Below are 27,846 nucleotides of genomic sequence, written 5' to 3' on the forward strand. Positions count from 1 at the left end.
AGTTCCAATTGAGTAGGTGTGTGTATGTATCAATAAAATCATTTGAGAACAGTTATTTTAGGGATGGTGTTTTATGACAGCTATAAATAACAAAAATCAGTTTCCCCACAATTTTGATATGGTTGAATAGTTACAACAGACATACAGTACCAGTCAAAAGTTTGGACACACATACTCATTCAAGGATTTTTCTTTATTTTTACTATTTTCTACATTGTAGAATGAAGACATCAAAACTATGAAATAACACATATGGAATCATGTAGTAACCAAAAAAGTGTTAAACAAATCAAAATATATTTTATATTTGAGATTCTTCAAATAGCCACCCTTTGCCTTGATGACAGCTTTAAACACTCTTGGCACTCTCAACCAGCTTCACCTGGAATGCTTTTCCAACAGTCTTGAAGGAGTTCCCACATATGCTTAGCACTTGTTGGCTGCTTTTTTCCCACCTGTCTAATGTCCATTGCTCGTGATTCTTGGCCCAAGCAGGTTTCTTCTTCTTATTGGTGACCTTTAGTAGTGGTTTCTTTAGAGCAATTCGACCATGAAGGCCTGATTCACACAGTCCCCTCTGAACAGTTGATGTTGAGATGTGTCTGTGACTTGAACTCTGTGAAGCATTTATTTGGGCTGCAATTTCTGAGGCTGGTAACTCTAATGAACTTATCCTCTGCAGCAGAGGAAACTCTGGGTCTTCCATTCCTGTGGTGGTCCTCATGAGAGCCAGTTTCATCATAGCGCTTGATGGTTTTTGCGACTGCACTTGAAGAAACTTTCAAAGTTCTTGAAATGTTCCGTATTGACTGACCTTCATGTCTTAAAGCAATGATGGACTGTCATTTCTCTTTGCTTATTTGAGCTGTTCTTGCCATAATATGGACTTGGTCTTTTACCAAATAGGGCTATCTTCTGTTTACCCCCCCCACACACACCTTGTCACAACACAACTGATTGGCTCAAACGCATTAAGAAGGAAACAAATTCCACAAATTAACTTTTAAGAAAGCACACCTGTTAATTGAAATGCATTCCAGGTGACTACCTCATGAAGCTGGTTGAGAGAATGCCAAGAGTGTGCAAAGCTGTCATCAAGGCAAAGGGTGGCTATTTGAAGAATTTCAAATATAAAATATATTTTGATTTGTTTAACACTTTTTTGGTTACTACATGAATCCATATGTGTTATTTACATTTACATTTTAGTCATTTAGCAGACACTCTTATCCAGAGCGACTTACAGGAGCAATTAGGGTTAAGTGCCTTGCTCAAGGGCACATCGACAGATTTTTCACCTAGTCGGCTCGGGGATTAGAACCAGCGACCTTTCGGTTACTGGCACAAAGCTCTTAACCACTAAGCTACCTGCCGCCTATTTCATAGTTTTGATGTCTTCACTATTATTCTACAATTTAAAAAATAATAAAAAAGAAAGAAAAACCTTTGAATGAGTAGGTGTGTCCAAACTTCTGACTGGTAGTGTACATATCTCAATGTTACACAAGGATAACAGCCATTCATAGATGCTTTTATGACAAGAACATTAGAGGACACTGTGGTTCGTGAGACTGCACAGTGAGAAGCCAACAAACAAACTTTTACAACATAATGAGCCATAAAATGTGGGGGGAGGTGGCTGGGGGTTGTAGAGGCATCACAATTCGCCATCAGAACTTAAGAGACACGGTGTCGCTCATCCGAAAGGTCTGAAGGGCCATGGCTAGGAGTCGTGAGCTCTCCTTTCCACAACACCTGGGCTGGGCCGCACCGGCATCACTTTGAGCCTGCTGGGGGACATGGAGCTCAAAGAGTCCTCTGGGGCCAACCATAACAAACCCAGGGTTCAAGCCCAGTGTATGAGGGCCCAGAGGCTGAGCAGTGGGCAGTGAGCAGGGTCAGTTTGGCACTGGTTGGGTGGATGGGTGGACTGAGTAGACAACACAGAGTTAATAGAGATTACCAAGAGAGAGAAAGTGGTTATAATGAGGAGCAGGGAGACACTGAACCCAAAATAAAAACACCAAACCCCACATCTGTAGTATTAGATAAAAACTCTGGAAACAGGATGATAATTATAGGGTCTCAATGTACAATATATGTCAGCTGTGTGTAGAAAACAGATGCATTCTGTTGATTAATTAAAAAATAGAATATATTTATACAGTATATTTATATGCAGATATTCTTTTTTGTGCAGAGGCTAAACACTTGTTTGGTAGTAAAATGTGCACATTTATATATATTTTTTGTCTTTAAATATACTAGCTTGATTTACACTGCCTACTTGAGAACTTTCTTCTCCAGAGAAAATGACTTGATAGGGTGATAAGTGAGCTCGGCTTGCAGGTATTTTTTTTCTAGTGGAATGCCTAGAGTTCTTACAGACAAAAATATAGAACTATTAGTATTAAACCGCCTTATGGTATAGAGAATAAGACAATATAAAAACAAAAACAAAGTGAAACCCTGGATCACTTAACTCCTTTACACACTGGCCTGGTTGTGGGTTTGGCAAAGATCTATAGTTTTTGTCAAAACATCAGTGTCTGTAGAATGACTGAAATGAAATGAAGAGGTTAGCTAGACTGAGTATGTGTAAAAACAATGCCAACAGCAATGCACTCAAAAACACCTTTACCTATACTGGTACATGAATAATCATGGGATTTTACTGTACAGAATGTTGCCTTGCTGCAAACAGGTCTTTTGCAGTCAACTGACAATCAAGGATCCCAATTCTACAGTGAGGTCTTTAGAAGGTCAAGCAAACGGCGCCGCCAGCGGGGCAGCGGAGTTTGACAGAAACACAGGACATACTTTGCTCTATCACAGAGGAGCAGTTCAATTGCTTGAATGTGTTTGTTTTTCAAGTTGTTCATACAAAGATTAAAAACTATTTCAATCACCGAGATTGAATTATCTTTGATTGAAAAGCGTGTTTTAAAGTCAATGACTTAAATTCTTGCAAAATAATGATTCAACTTCACGAGAATCCTGAGTAACCGTGAAAAAATAGATATCATCAAAAGGAAAAAAGGAAAAAACATCCCTTCATTGGAACAACAGAGAACATCTCATCTCCGAGAACATTTCAATGATTGGCGACCAAGCGTTCCTGAAGAAAACACACACATACACACGCTCACACTAACTAAATTAAACCAACAAAAAAAAGAATGAAACACAAAAGGCAGGTGGTACACATGAATAAAAGGCATCAGAAACGATGCAGGTATAATGCTCATTTTCAGTCAGCATTTCCATAATGTCTCTGTGACTGAGTCAGTGATACAGTGTTTCGTGTCGCCAGCAAGGGGAGAGGACTGCACAGACCAACCTAGGGTCTGGACCAGGGGACTCAGTAAAGGTTCAGACAGGCACATTTGATATATAGATCTAGAATATTCCTGACAGTGAGCCTGAAATAGTCTCAGTCTCTTGTCTTTCCACGTTTGAACTGTTCGCTTTGGTAACGGATGTCAACCACGTCCAGGTGTTTTTTCTTCTCCTTCTATTGTAAATAATAGGATTTGTTTTAGTACCTAAGGAAGAGTTAAGTGCTCTGCGTTCAAGGCAGCATTACAGCCAGATCACCATGGAGGGCACATCCAGACCCTTTCCTCTCTTCCTCTCCACACCAGTGTCCTCAGCTCTGGTGTTTGTTCTTGGTCTACTCTCCATGGGGTGAAAGTGCATAGGAGTGGGGCTCCCACCATTGCAGCAAGGATCCCCTCACAGTAGTAAGGCCTTTTTTCAAAACAACATGACTGCATTAGCGTCTGAGTGTCGGCACAGTGACAATTTCAACGTGTGGAGATCCAGAAGGGTCATCCTGTGTGTGTATGTGTTTGTGTATATGTCTATAGTTTGTGTGTGTACGTTTGTGTTGTGTGTGTGTGTACAAATGTTTTTATGTGTGTGTGTGTGTGTGTGTAAGAGGGAGGAGTTGAAGGACTTTCTCCTTCACTGTTCCGCCCTTCCCGAGCATCCTGGCTCTGTCCCTCCTCCTCCTCCTCTTCCTCTTCCTCCTGCTACTGGCGCTCTTCTCCTTCCTCCTCCTCCTGAATGACTTGGATCTGGTCGTCAGAGGGTGAAGGGGGCAGGCTGGGAGGCAGGCTGTTGGCCTGCTGCTTCTCCTTGCTCTTCTCCTCCTCCTCGATGGTCTTCTTCCACACCTTGTGGTTCTCCGTCAGGTGCTGCATGATGTTGCAGAACAGCCGACGCCGGCCTTTTCTCCTTTCTGCATGGGACAACACACAAAAAAGGATTTAACATCCCATAGCTTTTTAGTCGCAATAGCAACAGTCAAATAAACGTCCTGCTCTTGATGGAAATGTTAAATGCTCAATGTTAAAATTATAAATGTATTAATTCATAAATCATATATCAATTCAGAATGATAGAAGTGTGAAAAATGACATGTCTTACTTGGTTCGAGCTCCTCCTCCAACTCGTCTTCATCAGTCTCTGTGTCCTCTGCCTGCTCTTCCTCATCCTCATCCTCAGAGCGCTCCTCGTCGATCCAGTAGCCAGGGAGCAGGCCAGCGGCGTCGTACGAGTTGCAGAGCGGCCCCACGATGTGTGTGATGAAGGACTCCTGCAGCTTGGCCAGCTGGGGAGAGGAGCGGTCCATGAAGGGGCTGATGGGTAATCCCAAAGTGGCCTCCTCATCCCCCTGTAGATGATAGACAGGCAGACAAACATTTTCAATAATTTGTCAATTAAGATTTTTTTATTCATTAATCTAATTTAACTTCACATCCTAAGTGTTGATTCTATCAATCAATCAATCAATCAATTTTATTTTATATAGCCCTTCGTACATCAGCTAATATCTCGAAGTGCTGTACAGAAACCCAGCCTAAAACCCCAAACAGCTAGTAATGCAGGTGTAGAAGCACGGTGGCTAGGAAAAACTCCCTAGAAAGGCCAAAACCTAGGAAGAAACCTAGAGAGGAACCAGGCTATGAGGGGTGGCCAGTCCTCTTCTGGCTGTGCCGGGTGGAGGTTATAACAGAACCATGCCAAGATGTTCAAAAATGTTCATAAGTGACAAGCATGGTCAAATAATAATCAGGAATTCTAGCAGTAAGAGACAGCAGAAAATGAAGCAACAGTTCTGGGTAGACTATGTCAGTGTTCCCCAACCCTGGTCCTCCATTACCCCCAACAGCACACATTTTTATTGTAACCCTGGACAAGCACACCTGATTCAACTTGTCAACTAATCATCAAGCCCTCAATGAGTTGAATGATGTGTTTGTCCAGGCCTACAACAACAATGTGTACTGTTCGGCATACTCGAGGACCATGGTTGGGAAACACTGGGCAATGTGATATGTGAAGCAACAGTTCTGGGTAGGCTATGTGATACTGTATAACAGGATGGCATGGCATTACATTACATTGCTAACCTGACATTTGGGCCATGCTGTGTGGAGGGGTTCCATACCTGCTCATAAAACTCATTGACAATGCCTTCTGTCCACTTGAGGTGCAGATCACGCCCTTTGGCCGGCCCATTGATGTCTGCCAGCTTAATGCAGACTTGGCACACCAGCAGCCGGTCATTCTCATTAGTCCAGTCGATTCCTGGACTGTTCACATCATTCACCTATATATAGCAACACAAACATTCACACAGTGATTATGACTGCCAGGCTCCTCATTTCTAATATAAATGCAGCGTGTTCTTTTAAGTATCAACTCTATTAGCCATTTAGATAAGACTTATTGTTATTGCCTTTGCCAGTATCGAAATGACAGGAAAAACAAAAACAAAGTATCAACAGAATGGCAACAGATTTTCTGAGAATGTGAGGTTCGTCATCATCATCTCAAACCTTTGAATTGAACTCGGCAAGGAAGTCAAAGTGCTTCTTCAGGTCTGTGGCGAGGATGGCCTCAATGACCAGGAAGCGAAAGCGTTTGAACTCCACGTGGTCCAGGTTGGCCAGGAAGTTGAACTCTGGCCGGGACAGGTAGAGGCTCCAGGCCGACGCAGCGTGGTGGTTCTCCAGGACAGAACGGTCATTATACAACACAGCCTGGTGAACAGAGGGATGTGACAGAGGTAGAGGAGAAGGAGAGGATAGGTGGATGAGGGAAGAAGAGAGTGTGTAGTGGAGAGGGATGCGGGTGGGGTCAGAGGACAAGAAGAAGAAAGGAGAGGGTAAAATGGGAAAGAGGAGGTTGAAGAAGAGAATGGTAAAATAAGGAGGGGTGAGCAGGTGAGAGGAATTGGGGTCAGTGTGCTTCAGACTAAATAATGCAGCCAGTCTAGAAATGGTGGCCAGGTGGGTGATTGACTGACTGTCAACATACTGTTAATCAATATGTCAGGGTTGACTCTCTTTTCAGGAAATCCTTTTCCTGGGACATTTACACAACCCAGACAGTATGCACAGTGCTATAATCGGTCATGACACTGCAAAACACTATTTATACAGTGGTATAGTTTGTTTGCCAACCTTTGCCATAATGTTGCAGCAAGAAAAGGAATTCGCAGAATTCTCAGGATTTGTGGGAACCTTTCCCTGACGTGAACTAAATGTAATATTATACCAGTCCCTCTCTTCATTACTTTTACCATGAGATCCAAGACTGATTAGAACCTGCCTATGTAGAAGCCTTTAGGCCAATAAACATCTCATCTATGAGTCACAGGGACCAAATGAATGCCGTCTGTGACACAAACAAAACACTTCCCCTTTCGTAGGTCTTAACAGCATGTGGGAACACAAATGGGAACTTACTGAAGTGACAGGATAGGTTGAACTTTCTCTTCCTGATACAGGTTTTACTGTTGAACAGGTGTGGGTTAGCTAGCTGAGATGGTAGAGCAGTGGCTTTGGGGATAATAAGACTTACCTGAGCTGCGTTAGTGGCTACGAGGAAGGCGTTTGTGCGACCAGGGTGGTCATAGTCATGCATTGCAGCTGCTACATATAGTGCCATGAGTTCCAGAGCAGGGATGTTCCATGCCAGGCAGCCGTAGCTGTCGTCAGAGATGGACGAGCTCTTGGAGGAGGCGTATGATACCCGACCCGGCGAGATCCCACTGTCTGAATCTAGAGAGAAGACACAGACAGCTGCTTTCAGCTACGACATACTGGGACCTCACACTGACACTACATCATAACTGGAGTTTACTGGAGAAGACTTGACTGTATTATAAAGTGAAAACAGGGAACTAGTTTGTAGAGTAGGAAGTGTACAGGCAGGTTAAGCTGGTGGCCCAGTGACTCAGACTACTTTACTCCATTAGAAAAATGAAAAGGCCCAAAATAAGCCCTAAACACGCTGAGCTCAGCACAGACAGATCTCTATCACGACAGAGGCTTGCTCACCACCCCATCTCCCCCCTCTCTCTTCCTCTCTGTTTCTCCACCCTTCCATCCCCCTCTCTTTATCAGAAGGCAGCTGCTCCTCTGGCAGCTACTGAAGGATCGGTCAGCAAGCGAGCCTTAAATAATTTCCGATGGATCAAGGAAGCAGTACATAAAATATAATTAGCAGGGACGGGACTGGGGATCCAGGCATTTTAAACTAAACCATCTGGTGTCTGCCGAGAAAAGGCCACACACTACAGGAATGCCTACACTGGTACATCAAGAGGCTATCATAGAACTAGAAAAGTACATTTCCTAAAGAAAATGTGTGCTTGCTAGCATGTCTTAAAGTATTTATGGTTGTGAAATAAGTTAGAGTAGATATAGTGACTGCAATACTAATACTACTGGTTAAAGTAGAAAAAGTAGCTAGATGGGAGAATTGAATGATTGGTTGATAGAATAGCCTACCATGAACATGTGAAAGTTGGTTTGGTGTCTCTAGGTTGAACAGTTCAAGAGTTACTATTATTATTGGTGGGTTATTAAATGCCAATTTATGCTAATTTGAATTGTTATAGTTTATAACGTTTTGAAGTTGTTTTAATGTATGTAGCTGAAATGGTTAAAGAGCAGTAGCATTGCAAATGACTACCACTGTGTTCTCATGGTTGAAATTGAATCCATTAAGTGTTATGCTAATTTATTATACATTAAAATAGTTTATGAAGGTGTGTTAGAGCATTTTAAGTTAGGATAGCCTGAATGTTTTAAAGTTGGTCTTGTAACTTAATTTTGCTACCACTGTATTTATATGGTTCTCATTCAAACCCCATGTTAATTAATTTTGCTTGGAAAATGTTTAAGTTGTTTTAATGTTTGTGGTTGAAATGGTTAAAAGCAGTAGCATTTAAAATGTCTACCACTTCTTATGGTTGGCAATGAATCCATGTTATGTAAATCTATGCAAATGAAAATGGTTTATAGTTTATAAAGGTTTTAAAGAATTTGAAGTCTGAACATTTGAAAGTTGGTCTTGTAGATTAATTTGTTATAATAAAAAAAAGTATAAATCGTATAAAAAATCTGTATAAAATCTAAGTAGGGTCAGTCTGAACATTTCAACATTGGTTTAGCATTGATAGCTTAAACGGTGAAAGAGGAGATAGGTCTAGAATTCTTGCCATTGAAATACATTGGAGATCATTTTAAATATTGTTGTAGTTCAAAAATTATAAATGACATAAGAAACATTTTGTCAAGCAATCTAAGTTGGGGCTGTCTGCACATTTGGAAGTTGGTTTCTTGTTAAAAAGCTTCAATTGTTTTAGCTCTAGAGCGGGCGGAAGAAATCAAATAATAAGAGTATGTAAGAAATCTAGAGCGGTCTTGCCTTCAGCAAGCACACTAATAATAAGAAGTATGTGTGAAATCTAGAACAGTCTTGCCTTCAGTAAGCACACTAATAATAATAAGTATGTAAGAAATCTAGAACGGTCTTGCCTTCAGCAAGTTCACTAATAATAAGAAGTACAGTGAGGGAAAAAAGTATTTGATCCCCTGCTGATGTTTGCCCACTGACAAAGAAATGATCAGTCTATAATTTTAATGGTAGGTTTATTTGAACAGTGAGAGACAGAATAACAACAAAGAAATCCAGAAAAACGCATGTCAAAAATTGTATTAATTGATTTGCATTTTAATGAGGGAAATAAGTATTTAACCCCTCTGCAAAACATGACTTAGTACTTGGTGGCAAAACCCTTGTTGGCAATCACAGAGGTCAGACGTTTCTTGTAGTTGGCCACCAGGTTTGCACACATCTCAGGAAGGATTTTGTCCCACTCCTCTTTGCAGATCTTCTCCAAGTCATTAAGGTTTCGTCTCTCCACAGATTTTCTATGGGATTAAGGTTTGAAGGAGGTTCTCACCCAAGATTTGACGGTACATGGCCCCGTCCATCGTCCCTTTGATGCGGTGAAGTTGTCCTGTCCCCTTAGCAGAAAAACACCCCCAAAGCATAATGTTTCCACCTCCATGTTTGACGGTGGGGATGGTGTTCTTGGGGTCATAGGCAGCATTCCTCCTCCTCCAAACACGGCGAGTTGAGTTGATGCCAAAGAGCTCCATTTTGTTCTCATCTGACCACAACACTTTCACCCAGTTCTCCTCTGAATCATTCAGATGTTCATTGGCAAACTTCAGACGGGCCTGTATATGTGCTTTCTTGAGCAGGGGGACCTTGCGGGCGCTGCAGGATTTCAGTGTGTTACCAATTGTTTTCTTGGTGACTATGGTCCCAGCTGCCTTGAGATCATTGACAAGATCCTCCCGTGTAGTTCTGGGCCGTTCTCATGATCATTGCAACTCCACGAGGTGAGATCTTGCATGGAGCTCCAAGCCGAGGGAGATTGACAGTTCTTTTGTGTTTCTTCCATTTGTGAATAATCGCACCAACTGTTGTCACCTTCTCACCAAGCTGCTTGGCGATGGTCTTGTAGCCCATTCCAGCCTTGTGTAGGTCTACAATCTTGTCCCTGACATCCTTGGAGAGCTCTTTGGTCTTGGCCATGGTGGAGAGTTTGGAATCTGATTGATTGACTGCTTCTGTGGACAGGTGTCTTTTATACAGCTAACAAACTGAGATTAGGAGCACTCCCTTTAAGAGTGTGCTCCTAATCTCAGCTCGTTACCTGTATAAAAGACACCTGGGAGCCAGACATCTTTCTGATTGAGAGGGGGTCAAATACTTATTTCCCTCATTAAAATGCAAATCAATTTATAACATTTTTGACATGCGTTTTTCTGGATTTTTTTGTTGTTATTCTGTCTCTCACTGTTCAAATAAACCTACCATTAAAATGATAGACTGATCATTTCTTTGTCAGTGGGCAAACGTACAAAATCAGCAGGGGATCAAATACTTTTTTCCCCTCACTGTATGTATGAAAATCTTCAGCAACCACACTAATTATGTTAATAAATATGTGGCATATTGTGGTATTTTATGGAAATAAATGAGGGCTTGGGGAAGTCCAGAACTATACCTACTGAGGCAAAATGAAATAAAGGGAACAGAAATAGTGCTACCTGTGTCACTTCCTGTCACATGCTCGTTGTGGATCTGCTGGAACCCTGGGACAGGCCGGGTGGTCAGGTACCAGACAGCATGGAGCACATCAGTGGCATGGACCCGGTTATGATCTGAGTACAGGCAGAGATTCACACAGGACATCACACATCAGTCACAGTAATACTTCACACTCACCACATGTACATGAGGTAGAAGCTACTATTACATATGATGGTGCATGTCTGCATGTCATGCCGTATGTAGTGAACTGTCAGGTACTGTAGGCCTATTATGGGGATTCATTTCTACTTCATGACAACCCTATGGTTAGTTTCTAGGCATGATTTAGCTGGAATAGTCTAAACTAGCGTAATTAAGCTACATTAAGCGCACTTCTCATACTTTAATGTTTATTTTGTCAAATTTTTTACCCCCCTTTTTCGTCATATCCAACTACGATCTTGTCTCATTGCACCAACACCCCAACGGGCTCGGGAGAGGCGAAGGTCGAGCCATGCGTCCTCCGAAACATGACCCGCCAAACCGTGCTCCGTAACACCCGCCCGCTTAACCCGGAAGCCAGCCGCACCAATGCATCGGAGGAAACACCGTTCAACTGACGACCGAAGTCAGCCTGCAGGCGCCCGGCCCGCCACAAGGAAGAAAAGCCCCCCTGGCCAAACCCTCCCCTAACCCGGACAACGCTGGGCCAATTGTGTGCTGCCCTATGGGACTCCCGGTCACGGCCAGTTGTGACACAGCCTGGGATCGAACCCGGGTCTGTAGTGACTCCTCAAGCGTCACGATGCAGTGTCTTCGACTGCTGCGCCACTCGGGAGGCCCATACCTTCATGTATTTGACCCAGGTCTGATCATTTCTACATCTGAGTAGACAATACACCAAGTGTCAATATGGGCTTTGTGCCTGGACTGAAGAAAGCATAGGCAGCACTATACTCACAGGGAATATCCCTATAGCCGTTCTCCAGTGCACAGAAGTAGGACATGAACTCCCTCACAGGGATCTTAAACATCTCAAACAGACAAGTGTCCTGGAACAGAGTGTAGGTCACCTGGGGAGAAAGACAACAAATAAAACACCTATGTTAATTTAAAACCCAAATCAAAACAATACACATTAACCAAGTCTTTCCCCTCAGAGACAGACAGTGAGACACTGGGAGAACACAGTGTACTCAAAACAGCACATAGAGAAATCACCAAGAACACTATGAGCATTCGGGACATCATTCAGTCAAATATCAGTAATGGGGATCATACTGTTTTCAACATTCAAAACAATCAGTCAAGTGAGTTTCTCCAAATAAATACATTCAATGGCTGCATCACAAAACTACTTTTGGGCCTGTGGGCCCTGATCAAAATTAGTGCACTATATAGGGAATAGGGTGCCATTTGGGATACAACCCAGGTGTTGCTTATTCAAATATGAATAGATGTAACAGATCATGGAGTAATGACAGATAGATGGTTGCTATATGGTTGGTATGTGGTTGTACTGACGTAGCTGAGTATTCTTCCTGTCTTCCCTCCTGTTCTGTCCATCAGGTCAAAGATCTGGAAGTTCCAACTGTTGATCTTCTCCATGAGTTCATCGTGGTTCTCCAGCAGGGGGTCTAGTCTGAACTCACCCTACAGGCAGGAGAGGACCACAGCACACACACATTTTAAACACACACACACATTTTTAAGACACACATACGTTTAGATGAACACACATGCAGGCAGGCACGCACGCACGCAGGCACGCACGCAGGCAGGCAGGCAGGCAGGCAGGCAGGCAGGCACGCACGCACACACGCACGCACACACGCACACACACACAAACATTAAAACACACACTCATTAAAACACATACAGTACCAGTCAAACATTTGGCCACACCTATTCATTCAATGGTTATTCTTTATTTTTACTATTTTCTACCTTGTAGAATAATAGTGAAGACATCAAAACTATGAAATAACACATATGGAATCATTTAGTAACCCAAAAAGTGTTTAAAAAATCTAAATATATTTTATATTTTCGATTCTTCAAAATAGCCACCCTTTGCCTTGATGACAGCTTTGCACACTCTTGGCATTCTCTCAACCAGCTTCACCTGGAATGCTTTTCCAACAGTCTTGAAGGAGTTCCCACATATGCTGAGCACTTGTTGGCTGCTTTTCCTTCACTCTGTGGTCCGACTCATCCCAAACCATCTCAATTTGGTTGAGGTCGGGGGAATGTGGAGGCCAGCTCATCTGATTCAGCACTCCATCACTCTCCTTCTTGGTCAAATAGCCCTTACACATCCTGGAGGAAAACAAATTATAGTCCCACTAAGCCCAAACCAGATGGGATGGCGTATCGCTGCAGAATGCTGTGGTAGCCATGCTGGTTAAGTGTGCCTTGAATTCTAAATAAATCACAGACAGTGTCACCAGCAAAGCACCCCCACACCATCACACCTCCTCCTCCATGCTTCATGATGGGAACTACACATGCAGAGATCATCCGTTCACCTACACTGCGTCTCACAAAGACACAGCGGTTGGAACCAAAAATCTCAAATTTGGACTACAGACCAAAGCACAGATTTCCACCGGTCTAATGTCCATTGCTCATGTTTCTTGGCTCAAGGAAGTCTCTTCTTCTTATTGGTGTGCTTTAGTAGTGGTTTCTTTGCAGCAATTCGACCATGAAGGCCTGATTCACGCAGTCTCCTCTGAACAGTTGATGTTGAGATGTGTCTGTTACTTGAACTCTGTGAAGCATTTATTTGGGCTGCAATTTCTGAGGCTGGTAACTCTAATGAACTTATCCTCTGCAGCAGAGGTAACTCTGGGTATTCCTTTCCTGTGCTGGTTCTCATGAGAGACAGTTTCATCATAACGCTTGATGGTTTTTGCGACTGCACTTGAAGAAACTTTCAAAGTTCTTGAAATTTTTCCAGATTGATTGACCTTCATGTCTTAAAGTAATGATGGACTGTCGTTTCTCTTTGCTTATTTGAGCTGTTCTTGCCATAATATGGACTTGGTCTTTTACCAAATAGGGCTATCTTCTGTATACCACCCCTACCTTGTCACAACACAACTAATTGGCTCAAACGCATTAAGAAGGAAAGAAATTCCACAAATTAACTTTTAACAAGGCACACCTGTTAATTTAAATGCATTCCAGGTAACTACCTCATGAAGCTGGTTGAGAGAATGCCAAGAGTGTGCAAAGCTGTCATCAAGGCAAAAGGTGGCTACTTTGAAGAATCTCAAATATAAAATATATTTTGATTTGTTTAACACTTTTTTGGTTACTACATGATTCCTTATGTGTTATTTCATAGTTTTGATGTGTTCACTATTATTCTACAATGTAGAAAATAGTAGAAATAAATAAAAACCCTTGAATGAGCAGGTGTGTCCAAACTTTTGACTGGTACTGTACATTAACACACACACAGACACACATTAAAACACACAGACACAACACATTAACACACACAGGCACATTAACACACACACACACACACACACACACACAAACACACACACACAGGCCCGTAGACAACCAGACTATCCAAAACACCACATCGCAACTCTTATGAATCTCATTCCTCTGATATGGGGATGAAAGCAGGCTCCAGACTGACTGTGTGCGTTGCTTTTGAATGATTCACTTTAGAATTACCCCACAGAATCCTCAGATGAACCCTACTCAGTTGTCTTAACAGCTGGCTTGATTTAACAAGGCTTGGTTTGTCCAATAAAGAAAGTGAGAGCACAGCCCAAGTAAACAGAGGGGGCATTCCAGGACAGAGCCAGATCAACACTACCCCCATCACACTGGGTTTACACGGCTGTTAGCTACATCACAACAGACTGAAAGACATGCACCCAATGAGTGTCTGAGGAAAACCTTTGCCGTATTCCCAGAACTAACTAGAGGACACATACTATAGCTAGCTACTCTGTTACATGTGTTGGCCTGATTGTGTTATCTCACTCAGAGGGAGTCTCCTGGTTGGGATAGTGCAGCGGCAGCAATGCTACACACAGGAAGGCTAACGAACGCTGTAAGGTGTTAATACTGACTGAGACATATCCCTTCAAAGCTACTGTTATTTAACATTAGTCTAATGTTAGTGTAGCCTACCTCTGTTTCTTAAGTCTGCAGCTCTGTGACGTTAGCCTAGCAGTAGGGTGCATTCACACTGAGCAACACAGAGTAAAATGACAGAGCCAACTCAATGTATTTCAATGGGGAAGGCGCGCTGGAGTAGCGGAGGGGAGGCGTGTCAGGTTGCATGAGGTTGTGCTAAACAACGCACTATCAATATGCTCTCAAAAGGTACATAATTCATACTCCTCCGTTAGCTCTGCGTGGGAATGCCCTCTTAGCATACTGTAGCATTAGTGCTGCGTACCGCTGTTTCCTGAGTCTGCTGCTCTGTGGTGGGGCTCTGCTCCTCCTCATCTGTCTGGCCCCGGCTCCCTGCATCTGGACTCCTGTCCCCCGTCGACTCGGCCTCCACACTCTCCTCCCTGATCAGTGCCTCCCCCATGAACTCTGACCCCTCACCTGCTGTGGAGGAGACACATTGCACATCACAGTGAGTTGACAACTGGTTTAACATTTAGGTGTGAAGCATTATTCTAATGAATTGACGCTCTGATTCAGCAGGTTTTCAATCTTTTGAGAGTGGAAACAGTAAGCTAAGTCATGGGTGTGTGCACAAAAACACTGTGCAGCCTATGTGTCTGTACAACATACTTCCATTCCAGTTAATGATGCTGGTGAGTTTGTGTTGCGAGAGTGAGGCTACATTCCAGCAGGTGTCATACCTGAGCGTCTGCGCTGGGCCTCAGCATGACCAGTGAACGGCAGGTGTCCCTCCCCCGCCTCCATACTGGGCATGTTCTTCAGCATCTGACGACCACAGCTACCGCGTGAGCAGGGGGACAAACACAGCCACCAACATCATCAATACACATGGTGAAATGCAACTCTACAGCAGAACTGGCTCTACAACAGTAGGATATAATGGAGGGGGTAGGGGAAGAGGGTAGTAGATTGCCCTACCTGGTGCACAGGGCCGCGGGGCTGCGGTAGGGCCCCTGGAAGTCAGGGGAGCTGAGGATGTAGCCCAGGGGCTTGTGCAGGTTGACGCTGGGCTTGGTGAGGAAGTCAGCCGTGTCAGGGAACTCCACCGGGGGGCGCGTGACCTGGGAGGATGGACCTCCCCCCGGTGGACAGTGGCTGGGGGAGCTGACAGGACTCAGACTGGGGGACGCACCTAGAGAGAGAGAGAGAGAGAGAGAGAGAGATAGGAGAGAGAGACATTTACATTTACATTTTAGTCATTTAGCAGACGCTCTTTTCCAGAGCGACTTACAGTTAGTGAATACATATATTTTTTTTTGTTATTTTTTTCTTCTTTTTTTTCATACTGGTCCCCCGTGGGAATCGAACCCACAACCCTGCCGTTGCAAACGCCATGCTCTATCAACTGAGCTACATCCCTGCCGGCCATTCCCTCCCCTACCCTGGACAACGCTGGGCCAATTGTGCGCCGCCCATTAGTCTCCCGGTCGCGGCCGGCTGCGACAGAGCCTGGATTCGAACCAGGATCTCTAGTGGCACAGCTAGCACTGCGATGCAGTGCCTTAGACCACTGCGCCACTCAGGAGACAGAGAGAAAGTAAGAGAGAGAGAGAGCTAGTCAAACAACTTAAAAACACATTTCACTTCCACACAGTAAATCAGACTTGTGTGTATAGTAAATCCTCATGGTCTCACCTGCTCTCCTGGGCCCGGCATGGTAGGTCAGGGTCACAGAGGAAGACCTCTGCTTAGGGATGGTCAACAGGTTAGCATTGGGCCCATTGGACAGAGACCCCGGGCTGGAACACACACACAAAACATGGCACTTACTGCTTGAATTAATGAGACAACATCAGTTAAAATGCTTTCATATTCAATGTACACCATTATAAAGATGAACTTTTTCACACCCGCTCTTATGTCTAAAGATGAACTGCTTAGAGAAATGTTACATAGCATACAGTAACTCATTTGATGCTCAAAGTAAGACAATGAAAATCAATGTTGAAAATGTATCCTTCCAGAAGACAAAGATCCCTAAAAGATCAAAGATCACTAAAATATCAAGTGAGTCATCTAAACATTTTTGGAACAAAGAGAATGAAGGAATGTTATGGTCATTATCTGTTAGGCAATCAGCTTACAGATCTTGATCACTACTGCCTCCCAGTGGATATAAAGGAGAATTACATCTGCAGGGAGATTAATCAAAGACTGATGGTAACAAAGAATGTGTTGCTGAGGGAGGGCCTGTTTGTTAATGTCAGGGTAAAGATGGGGAGTGTGCCATGTTGAAAATGCCCTGACCATTAAAGATATTCTCTGGTACTTTTGTATACTTTTTAGCCAGCAGTTCTGAAAGTAGTGCCCACAAGCAAAAAATGGTCCCCGAAAATTACGTGCTACCTCGTAAATGTACAGATTTGTGCACCACGTCATTGCTCTCTCTCTCTACTGTGTGTGCGTCTTGCTAGCTGTCACTCAAATGGTGAGGGGCTGACGCTCATTGGCTGAAACTCGAATTGCTAGGGGGCTGGCCCACGTGGGGGTAAATGTAGGGAAAATGGCGCCACACAGCTTCTAAAAAAAACAGTCGCTTTCAAATTAGGGATTTCGTGGCTAATTGAGGAAAGACAGTAATTCTGCTCATAGATTATGCATGTATGAACTGCACATTGACACACTTAGCCAAAACCGTGAGGTTTATAACACTACCGGGGCATGTCTTTAACCTGGTGGCACTGAGGTCAGGGGGTGTCTGAACTCTGAAGTCCCACCTGATGGTGATCGTACCTGGTCATATTGAGGTCAGGGTGGGGTCCCGGTCTCTTGCCGTTGTTGCGTTCCCAGCGGGAGGAGGCCGACTCCAGAGGGGGGAGAGGGGAGGAGGTGGAGCCCCGGCGGAGTTGGGGGGTGGGCAGGCTGTTCCTGCTGCTAAGACCCTGGGTGTGTGGAGGGGAGGAGGGAGACATTATTACATTTTGGTCAATGATGCTACAGCACAGTCACAGGCAGATGGAAACTCAGCAAAAAAAGAAAGGTCCCTTTTTCAGGACCCTGTCTTTCAAAGATAATTCGTAAAACTTCACAGAAAATAAAATAACTTCACAGATCTTCATTGTAAAGGGTTTAAACACTGTTTCCCATGCTTGTTCAATTAACCATAAACAATTAATGAACATGCACCTGTGGAACGGTCGTTAAGACACTAACAGCTTACAGACGGTAGGCAATTAAGGTCACAGTTATGAAAACTTAGGACACTAAAGAGGCCTTTCTACCGACTCTGAAAAACACCAAAAGAAAGATGCCCAGGGTCCCTGCTCATCTGCGTGAACGTGCCTTAGGCATGCTGCAAGGAGGCATGAGGACTGCAGATGTGGCCAGGGCAATAAATTGCAATGTCCTAAGACAGCGCTACACGGAGACAGGACGGACAGCTGATCGTCCTCGCAGTGGCAGACCACGTGTAACAACACCTGCACAGGATCGGTACATCCGAACATCACACCTGCGGGACAGGTACAGGATGGCAACAACAACTGCCCGAGTTACACCAGGAATGCACAATCCCTCCATCAGTGCTCAGACTGTCCGCAATAGGCTGAGAGAGGCTGGACTGAGGGCTTGTAGGCCTGTTGTAAGGCAGGTCCTCACCAGACATCACCGGCAACAACGTCGCCTATGGGCACAAACCCACCGTCGCTGGACCAGACAGGACTGGCAAAAAGTGCTCTTCACTGACGAGTCGCGGTTTAATCTCACCAGGGGTGATGGTTGGATTCGCATTTATCGTCGAAGGAATGAGCGTTATGCCGAGGCCTGTACTCTGGAGCGGGATCGATTTGGAGGTGGAGGGTCCGTCACGGTCTGGGGTGGTGTGTCACAGCATCATCGGACTGAGCTTGTTGTCATTGCAGGCAATCTCAACGCTGTGCGTTACAGGGAAGACATCCTCCTCCCTCATGTGGTACCGTTCCTGCAGGCTCATCCTGACATGACCCTCCAGCATGACAATGCCACCAGCCATACTGCTCATTCTGTGCGTGATTTCCTGCAAGACAGGAATGTCACCGCTCTGCCATTGCCAGCGAAGAGCCCGGATCTCAATCCCATTGAGCACGTCTGGGACCTGTTGGATCAGAGGGTGAGGGCTAGGGCCATTCCACCCAGAAATGTACGGGAACTTGCAGGTGCCTTGGTGGAAGAGTGGGGTAACATCACATGTCTGTGGAACTTGTTCAGTTTATGTCTCAGTTGTTGAATCTTGTTATGTTCATACAAATATTTACACATGTTAAGTTTGCTGAAAATAAACGCAGTTGACAGTGAGAGGACGTTTCTTTTTTTGCTGAGTTTATATTCAGCACACTACCAGGCTACATAGAGTAGAGCAGGTTCAACTAAAAACAAAAAAACCATGTCTACATAACACTGGTGAACATATAGAAGAGGAACGTTCATTATGAGGATAAGATACCATGTATAAGTGGATAAGATACCATGTATAAGTGGATAAGATACCATGTATAAGTGGATAAGATACCATGTATAAGTGGATAATGTGTTAGTGGATAATGTGTTAGTGGATAATGTGTTGGCCTGCTAGTCTCAGCAGGCTTCTGTCTGTGTGTTAGTTATGACCTGCTAGTAACACATTCAGAAGGCTGCTGGAGGGCCTACCTTCAGGGGCTTCCTGTCGCCCCTCTCTGCAGGGTCCTCCACCTCGGTACAGGAGTAGAAACCTGGGAAGGGGGTGAAGGGGTTGACCCTGGGCCGACAGGAGCCAGAGAAGGTCCCCATGAGGCTGCTGACGCTGCGCAGGGAAGAGACAGTGTGGGGCGACAGGGACGAGTCCATCAGCAGGTCAGACACCATGTTCCTGGCCTCGTTGATGACCGATAAGTCCACCCCGTTACCGCTTACTGCTCCCTGGGGACACGGAGGAGACAACAGGACACATGTCAGAGAGATGCCTCGTTCAGCAGAGCACAACACAAACATACAGTATATACTGTACTAAAGAAGAGAGCCTGGTGTCATTTCCTCATTCCTTTCCACTGTTTCTAATGAACCCAGATTGGATTTAAATTACCAAACACAAGAAAACACCTGGGCTTGGATTCACAAAACCTTCTTAAGAAGAAATTCCTTCTTAATTGCAATTTCTTCCTTAACTATGGACTTATGAAGAAAATTAAGCAAAGTTGCTATTCCTCAAAAAGGTTCTTGGAAATGTTATCATGTTACTTCTTATGTTTCTCCTTAAGCAAAAAATTAAGAAGAAATTAGATTCTTGAAAATAAAGTTATTTGATTTCTTCTTGGAATTCCAAGATAGCTAAACCCTTGTCTTAAACTCATGGAAGTGAGAGAATATGCTAATGAAAGCTATTTAACATGTTTAATTGACTCACAAACTTCATCTGAAAGTTTCAGTGTTGATTGTTTTAAACCCAATAACATATTTTAGAACAGTTAGAAATATGCTAACATGATTGCCATCGCTAGAGAGACAGCTGGGTTGCCTTGCTACAATCATCTTAAGACAGTTAAGAAGTTCATAAGAAGACATTTGAGAAGTTCATAAGAAAATCCTTATTCTTAAGATCACGAATTCTCATCCTGCTCAACCTACTGACTGTTGCTGTGCTGATAGACCCCATATAAAAGACTAGAGGGTTTGGAGAACTAAGCTGCCTTTTAAGCCCCAGCTCTGTGGCCACAATGAGTGGTGAGTGATGAGTGGGGGCAGACTTCAGTCAGAGGAGCACAGCTTCCTGTTGATCTACATGTACAGCATGTCTGCAAAACACTGTGGACCCCAACAGGATGACAACACACACATAAGGCACAAAATACACACACACACACACACATATACATAGGCAGGCCTACACACACAGCTCAAACACGTGCATGCACACACACACACACACACACACTTACAAAAAACACAGATGCTTCCATTTTATGATGCATATTAAAGTAGACCTAGTATAAAACGTGTGTCAGTGATTTGACAATAAATTGGAACACAAGGCCAGTATACTAGATTAGAAAATAGATTATGTGGAGGTACTCCAAAATCTATCAAGATAATCTGATGTCCAAAAAGGTTGGAGTTAGTTAAATAAATCCACAGCCTCAATTCTTTGAAATATGATTAAATATTTCAAAGAACTACACTAATACCATTTTTATTCAGTATCCTCTTTTACTTACATTTTGTCAATTCAATGCCCTCTCTGGGAATTCAAATTATTGTTACCCTATCAGGGTTGATGGTCTAGTTTGTATACATGTCATTCCAACTCATTCCATGGATTGAAAGTAAAATAGGAAATTATCCCCAACCCTGATATTACATTTACATTTTAGTCATTTAGCAGACGCTCTTATCCAGAGCGACTTACATTATCTTTTTATTTTTCATACTGGCCCCCCGTGGGAATCGAACCCACAACCCTGGCGTTGCAAACGCCATGCTCTACATCCCTGCCGGCCATTCCCTCCCCTACCCTGGACGACGCTGGGCCAATTGTGCGCCGCCCCATGGGTCTCCCGGTCGTGGCCGGCTACGACAGAGCCTGGATTCGAACCAGGATCTCTAGTGGCACAGCTAGCACTGCGATGCAGTGCGATGCAGTGCCTTAGACCACTGCGCCACTCGGGAGACCTGATGTGAATGATAGACTGCACATGTGCTCTAATAGTGATATACTGTATCCAGATGAGTATATTATCTTTGTGTGTGTGTGTGTGTGTGTGTGTGTGTGTGTGTGTGTGTGTGTGTGTGTGTGTGTGTGTGTGTGTGTGTGTGTGTGTGTGTGTGTGTGTGTGTGTGTGTGTGTGTGTGTGTGTGTGTGTGTGTGGGTGTGTGTGTGAACACACTGACCTGATACTGGGGCTTGTACCACTGCTTCAGGTCCCAGTCCCATAGGATCATCTGAAAGAGGGAAAACACACACATCAGTCAGGCAGCCTTGCTAGGACGTAGGTCTAGGTGTGTGTATTACAGATATATATATACAGTGAGGGAAAAAAGTATTTGGTCCCCTGCTGATTTTGTACGTTTGCCCACTGACAAAGAAATTATCAGTCTATCATTTTAATGGTAGGTTTATTTGAACAGTGAGAGACAGAATAACAACAAAAAAATCCAGAAAAACGCATGTCAAAAATGTTATAAATTGATTTGCATTTTAATGAGGGAAATAAGTATTTGACCCCCTCTCAATCAGAAAGATTTCTGGCTCCCAGGTGTCTTTTATACAGGTAACGAGCTGAGATTCCTGAGTGGCGCAGTGGTCTAAGGCACTGCATCGCAGTGCTAACTGTGCCACTAGAGATCCTGGTTCGAATCCAGGCTCTGTCGCAGCCGGCCGCGACCGGGAGACTCATGGGCGGCGCACAATTGGCCCAGCGTCGTCCAGGGTAGGGGAGGGAATGGCCGGCAGGGATGTAGCTCAGTTGATAGAGCATGGCGTTTCAATCAATCAGATTCCAAACTCTCCACCATGGCCAAAACCAAAGAGCTCTCCAAGGATGTCAGGGACAAGATTGTAGACCTACATAATGCTGGAATGGGCTACAAGACCATCGCCAAGCAGCTTGGTGAGAAGGTGACAACAGTTGGTGCGATTATTCGCAAATGGAAGAAACACAAAATAACTGTCAATCTCCCTCGGCCTGGGGCTCCATGCAAGATCTCACCTTGTGGAGTTGCAATGATCATGAGAACGGTGAGGAATCAGCCCAGAACTACACGGGAGGATCTTGTCAATGATCTCAAAGCAGCTGGGACCATAGTCACCAAGAAAACAATTGGTAACACACTACGCCGTGAAGGACTGAAATCCTGCAGCGCCCGCAAGGTCCCCCTGCTCAACAAAGCACATAGACAGGGCCGTCTGAAGTTTGCCAATGAACATCTGAATGAGTCAGAGGAGAACTGGGTGAAAGTGTTGTGGTCAGATGAGACCAAAATGGAGCTCTTTGGCATCAACTCAACTCGCCGTGTTTGGAGGAGGAGGAATGCTGCCTATGACCCCAAGAACACCATCCTCACCGTCAAACATGGAGGTGGAAATTTTAAGCTTTGGGGGTGTTTTTCTGCTAAGGGGACAGGACAACTTCACTGCATCAAAGGGACGATGGACGGGTACCGTAAAATCTTGGGTGAGAACCTCCTTCCCTCAGCCAGGGCATTGAAAATGGGTCGTGGATGGGTATTCCAGCATGACAATGACCCAAAACACACGGCCAAGGCAACAAAGGAGTGGCTCAAGAAGAAGCACATTAAGGTCCTGGAGTGGCCTAGCCAGTCTCCAGACCTTAATCCCATAGAAAATCTGTGGAGGGAGCTGAATGTTCGAGTTGCCAAACGTCAGCCTCGAAACCTTAATGACTTGGAGAAGATCTGCAAAGAGGAGTGGAACAAAATCCCTCCTGAGATGTGTGCAAACCTGGTGGCCAACTACAAGAAACATCTGACCTCTGTGATTGCCAACAAGGGTTTTGTCACCAAGTACTAAGTCATGTTTTGCAGAGGGGTCAAATACTTATTTCCCTCATTAAACTGGAAATCAATTTATAACATTTTTGACATGCGTTTTTCTGGATTTTGTTGATGTTATTCTGTCTCTCAATGTTCAAAATAAACCTACCATTAAAATTATAGACTGATCATGTTTTTGTCAGTGGGCAAACGTACAAAATCAGCAGGGGATCAAATACTTTTTTCCCTCACTGTATATACACACATGCAGGTATTAATTAATCAGAACCAACTATTGTTGTTTTACCATAACATGTGAAGCGCTTCAACATGCATCATTTCTAATACAATAGGTCCACAATGAGAAACAGTCTATTTTACAGTATTAGACATAGTGTAACTGTTGTAGAATATTAAAGAGGTCAATGAGATATATAGTCTATTTTACTGCATTAGACAGTGTAACTGTTGTAGAATATTAAAGAGGTCAATGAGAAACAGTCTATTATACAGCATTAAACATACTGTAAATGTTGTAGAATATTAAAGACGTCAATGAGAAACATTGTCTATTTTACAGCATTAGCCATAGTGTAACTGTTGTAGAATATTAAAGAGGTCAATGAGAAACAGTCTATTTTACAGCATTAGACAAAGTGTAACTGTTGTAGCATATTAAAGAGGTCAATGAGAAAGTGTTGTTACTTTATTCACCTCTAGTAGTTATCCTAAAGTAAACCCATGGGGGTATGATAGAATCAAGTCAAACAGCTTACATAAAAGAATTACCACACTGTGGACTTTCTACTGCTGTAGAGTGTTATTTAGGCCTACACACACATAGAGAGCTCCTGTCTCTAACTTATGCATTTTGTAGAAAGAAAAAACACAAAAAGCAAACCACTGCGACCAGCCGACCACAATGAAACGTCAATGGTGGTGCTCTCAGATTTTATCTAGCCCCAATTACGTCAATGACCAGCATTTCCACATTATCTGTCTGAGAGAAAAGTCACCAAACAGGAGCTCAAACAGTCTCACACCACAGACAAACTGCTACTATGCCACTAGTGTTAAACTTCAGTTGTCACATACTGGGTCGTAGGTTTACTTACTACACATTGCAACAACTAGACGTAGGTGTTGAATTGATGTGAATTTGTTTAGATAGGCCTAGACCTACAGTACAAACTCTAGAAATGAATGCTACGGATACCATTTCTACCATTTGTTGATATTATTTAATTAACTAGTTTGTCTACTTTTTGGACAGTATTTTCACTTCAATAAAACATATTAAATAGGCTACTGCATATAAATGAGTTTAAATGGTCAAACTACCACTTCTGGGAACAACAAAATAACAGCAACAAACACCCAACAGTATCTGTGGACGATCTATAGTCTAGACAGAGTAGAACCATCTGTCCTGAAGCGTGTGTGTCTTGGGAGCAGTCTACCATCATACAGGGAGATCATTAGGCCTCTACATGTCCTCACAGAGAGGAAGGAACACACGGGTTAGTCGCCATGTTAAACCCAGAGAGCAAACACTCATTCCCTCAAGACTCAGAGAGCATGTAGTCTTTCTACTGGCCACAGGGGGGTGTGCTAGAGGCATGTGGATGGATGGACACACTTCAAGGCCTCTGCTCTCTCTAGTCTCTAGTCACAGACCACCTCTCAAACTTAAACACAAAAACACACAGCAACTCACATCTAAATAGACAGAAAGCACAATCCCAGGCAGTATAAGTCTAGTCATGATGTAGATTGAAGTAGACCAGTATGCACTAAGCTCAACTGTCTGAGAGAACATTAGAACATTGACATATCATATAATTACACTGTAAATGTTTGGTGCATCTTTGATGCTTAAGTGTTAGTTCACTGATCACCAATACACTCGAACATAGTGCAGGGAAGGTAAAACAACATCCTTTATGCAATGCAAGAAAGCATTTATTATCCAGTTCTCTTTTTGTTTCACATAATTGTAAACGTTCACATAAATCACATGAATCCTAAATGTAATCCTCAAAGACATTTGTTTTTTAGCTTTAACTAACGGAGCAAATAAGGATACCTTTGTGATTGCACAGGATCCTTAGTCTAGGTTGTGTGTTCAGTAGTAGACTGCTAGAGAGTGTGAGAGCAGGTGTAATGAGGAGTGATGCACTCTGGGAGTGTGAGTGATACCAGTGTTGTTCTAAATAATAATTGAGTATCAGACACCAAGAATTGCAACCAGAGCTCCTCTGATTGAACACAGAAACCAAAGCATTTATGTCAAGGGAATGTCACCCCAAAACATATTTTATCTGCATCAAAAGACACCAGACACAAAGAATATAAGGCCATTAAATAGGTTAGATTGGATGGCAAATGTATCTGTGCTGCGCTTCTGTGAGAGGCCTCGTTCCTTCCTCTCCAATCAGAGGCAGTTTCATTGATCAGAGCGGGATGCTCCGTGTTTGTCATCAGAATCTGTACAACGCGGCCAAACATTTAGTACAGCAAATAAGCACTGCCATGGCAACTCAACAGAGGCCAGCAAACAATGCTCCAAACGCCATGGCAACGGGATGGTGGGAGAGGGCCGGAGGAAAGATCTGTTGGACGTCTGCTTGTTTACAGAGAGATAGGTGGGAGGGAGGAGAGAGAGAGAGATGGGTCGGAGGGAGGGAGAGGGTGACGAGAGACGAGAGAGAAACGAGAGAGAGGGAGGGAGGGAGTGACAGAGATGGAGGGAGAGAGAGAGGCTGCCATGGAGTGGAGGGAGTGAGAGAGAGATAGAGAGAGAAAGGATGCCATGGAGTGGAGTGGATGACGCAGTCGAGACGTGCTGCTGGCCTGGCTGTCAGACTGGAGCTAGGTAGCGTGTTCCTCAGATACGTGTGTCCCTCTGACGCTTTGTTCACACCTCTGTGAGCACACACACACACGTACACACATACGTACACACACACGTACGGCCTGTTCGTATCTCTCTGTACACTCTATGTTTCTCTTCACCTCAACATGTAGTCTCACACAAAACATGCCAAGCTCTGTTCACACATGACTTTACTGTGAATGTAATACAGTTCCAGAGACAGAGGAAGGTGGGTCAACAGCAGAGTTGAATGGCCACAATACACAGGCCTGTTAGCTATCTACTGTGGTGTGTAACAACAACGTAACACGCACACATACACCTGCCTTATTACAGATGATTCACCAGTTTTTAGGTCAAAAGAGAGCATGTGTTATTCTTAACAAGAAAGAGGAGGATTGTCATGAGGATGAACACATCCAAGTACGCTACACATATAGACACACACACACATGTTTATGTAACATGGTACAATACTATGTGTACAACAGTACCAATGCAAATATGGAGGATTGTAAATCAAGCTATGCTACACCCTCTCCTATTTTAACACAACTCTACTTGTAAATTAAAATGGAGGTAAACATACTGGAACATTCTTATCTGTATGAGAAGGTCACAATGGAGCCTACTACTATAGTCACAATATAGTTACAATATAGGGCCTGATATAGTCACAATATAAGGCTGATATAGTCACAATATAGTCACAATATAGGGCCTAATATAGTCACAATAGAGGGCTGATATAGTCACAATAAAGGGCCTAATTTAGTCACAATAAAGGGCCTAATTTAGTCACAATATAGGGCCTAATTTAGTCACAATATAGGGCCTAATATAGTCACAATATAGGGCCTAATATAGTCACAATAAAGGGCCTAATTTAGTCACAATATAGGGCCTAATATAGTCACAATATAGGGCCTAATATAGTCACAATATAGGGCCTAATATAGTCACAATATAGGGCCTAATATAGTCACAATATAGGGCCTAATATAGTCACAATATAGTGCCTAATATAGTCACAATATAGGGCCTAATCTAGTCACAATAAAGGGCCTAATATAGTCCCAATATAGGGCCTAATATAGTCACAATATAGGGCCTAATATAGTCACGATATAGGGCCTAATATAGTCACAATATAGGGCCCAATATAGCCACAATATAGTCACAATATAGGGCTGATATAGTCACAATATAGTCACAATATAGGGCCTAATATAGTCACAATATAGGGCTGATAGAGTCACAATATACAATTGAAGTCGGAAGTTTACATTCACCTTAGCCAAATACATTTAAACTCAGTTTTTCACAATGCCTGACATTTAATCCTAGTAAAAATTCCCTGTTTTAGGTCAGTTAGGATCACCACTTTATTTTAAGAATGTGAAATCTCAGAATAATAGTAGAGAGAATGATTTATTTCAGCTTTTATTTATTTCATCACATTCCCAGTGGGTCAGAAGTTTACATACACTCAATTAGTATTTGGTAGCATTGCCTTTAAATTGTTTAACTTGGGTCAAAAGTTTTGGGTAGCCTTCCACAAGCTTCCCACAATAAGTTGGGTGAATTCTGGCCCATTCCTCCTGAAAGAACTAGTGTAACTGAGTCAGGTTTGTAGGCCTCCTTGCTCGCACACGCTTTTTCAGTTCTGCCCACAAATGTTCAATAGGATTGAGGTCAGGGCTTTGTGATGGCCACTCCAATACCTTGACTTTGTTGTCCTTAAGCCATTTTGCCACAACTTTGGAAGTATGCATTGTCCATTTGGAAGACCCATTTGCGACCAAGCTTTAACTTCCTGACTGATGTCTTGAGATGTTGCTTCAATATATCCACATAATTTTCCTTCCTCATGATGCCATCTATTTTATGAAGTGCAACAGTCACTCCTGCAGCAAAGCACCCCCACAGCATGATGCTGCCACCCCCGTGCTTCACGG

At 43.4% G+C, this 27,846-nt stretch overlaps 1 protein-coding gene across 1 annotated transcript in view; it reads right to left on the reverse strand.

The window, feature by feature from the left end:
* Window positions 1-3,922: 3,922 nt before the first annotated feature.
* The window catches only part of LOC121556192 (cGMP-inhibited 3',5'-cyclic phosphodiesterase B-like), an 88,458-nt gene continuing 64,534 nt past the window's right edge, over window positions 3,923-27,846 (reverse strand). The window contains exons 2-16 of the mRNA XM_045215947.1: window positions 21,412-21,462; window positions 19,198-19,446; window positions 17,308-17,456; window positions 16,210-16,313; window positions 15,493-15,706; window positions 15,255-15,352; window positions 14,837-14,994; window positions 11,932-12,060; window positions 11,369-11,480; window positions 10,425-10,538; window positions 6,874-7,073; window positions 5,847-6,050; window positions 5,456-5,617; window positions 4,432-4,678; window positions 3,923-4,243 (exon numbers count right to left, since the gene is read on the reverse strand). Coding sequence (XP_045071882.1) covers window positions 4,035-4,243; window positions 4,432-4,678; window positions 5,456-5,617; window positions 5,847-6,050; window positions 6,874-7,073; window positions 10,425-10,538; window positions 11,369-11,480; window positions 11,932-12,060; window positions 14,837-14,994; window positions 15,255-15,352; window positions 15,493-15,706; window positions 16,210-16,313; window positions 17,308-17,456; window positions 19,198-19,446; window positions 21,412-21,462 — 2,400 coding nt within the window. The 3' untranslated portion in view covers window positions 3,923-4,034. The remainder of the gene's footprint in view (window positions 4,244-4,431; window positions 4,679-5,455; window positions 5,618-5,846; window positions 6,051-6,873; window positions 7,074-10,424; window positions 10,539-11,368; window positions 11,481-11,931; window positions 12,061-14,836; window positions 14,995-15,254; window positions 15,353-15,492; window positions 15,707-16,209; window positions 16,314-17,307; window positions 17,457-19,197; window positions 19,447-21,411; window positions 21,463-27,846) is intronic.

The sequence above is a fragment of the Coregonus clupeaformis genome, unplaced genomic scaffold, assembly GCF_020615455.1.
Source record: "Coregonus clupeaformis isolate EN_2021a unplaced genomic scaffold, ASM2061545v1 scaf0562, whole genome shotgun sequence".
Taxonomy (NCBI): Eukaryota; Metazoa; Chordata; class Actinopteri; order Salmoniformes; family Salmonidae; genus Coregonus; species Coregonus clupeaformis.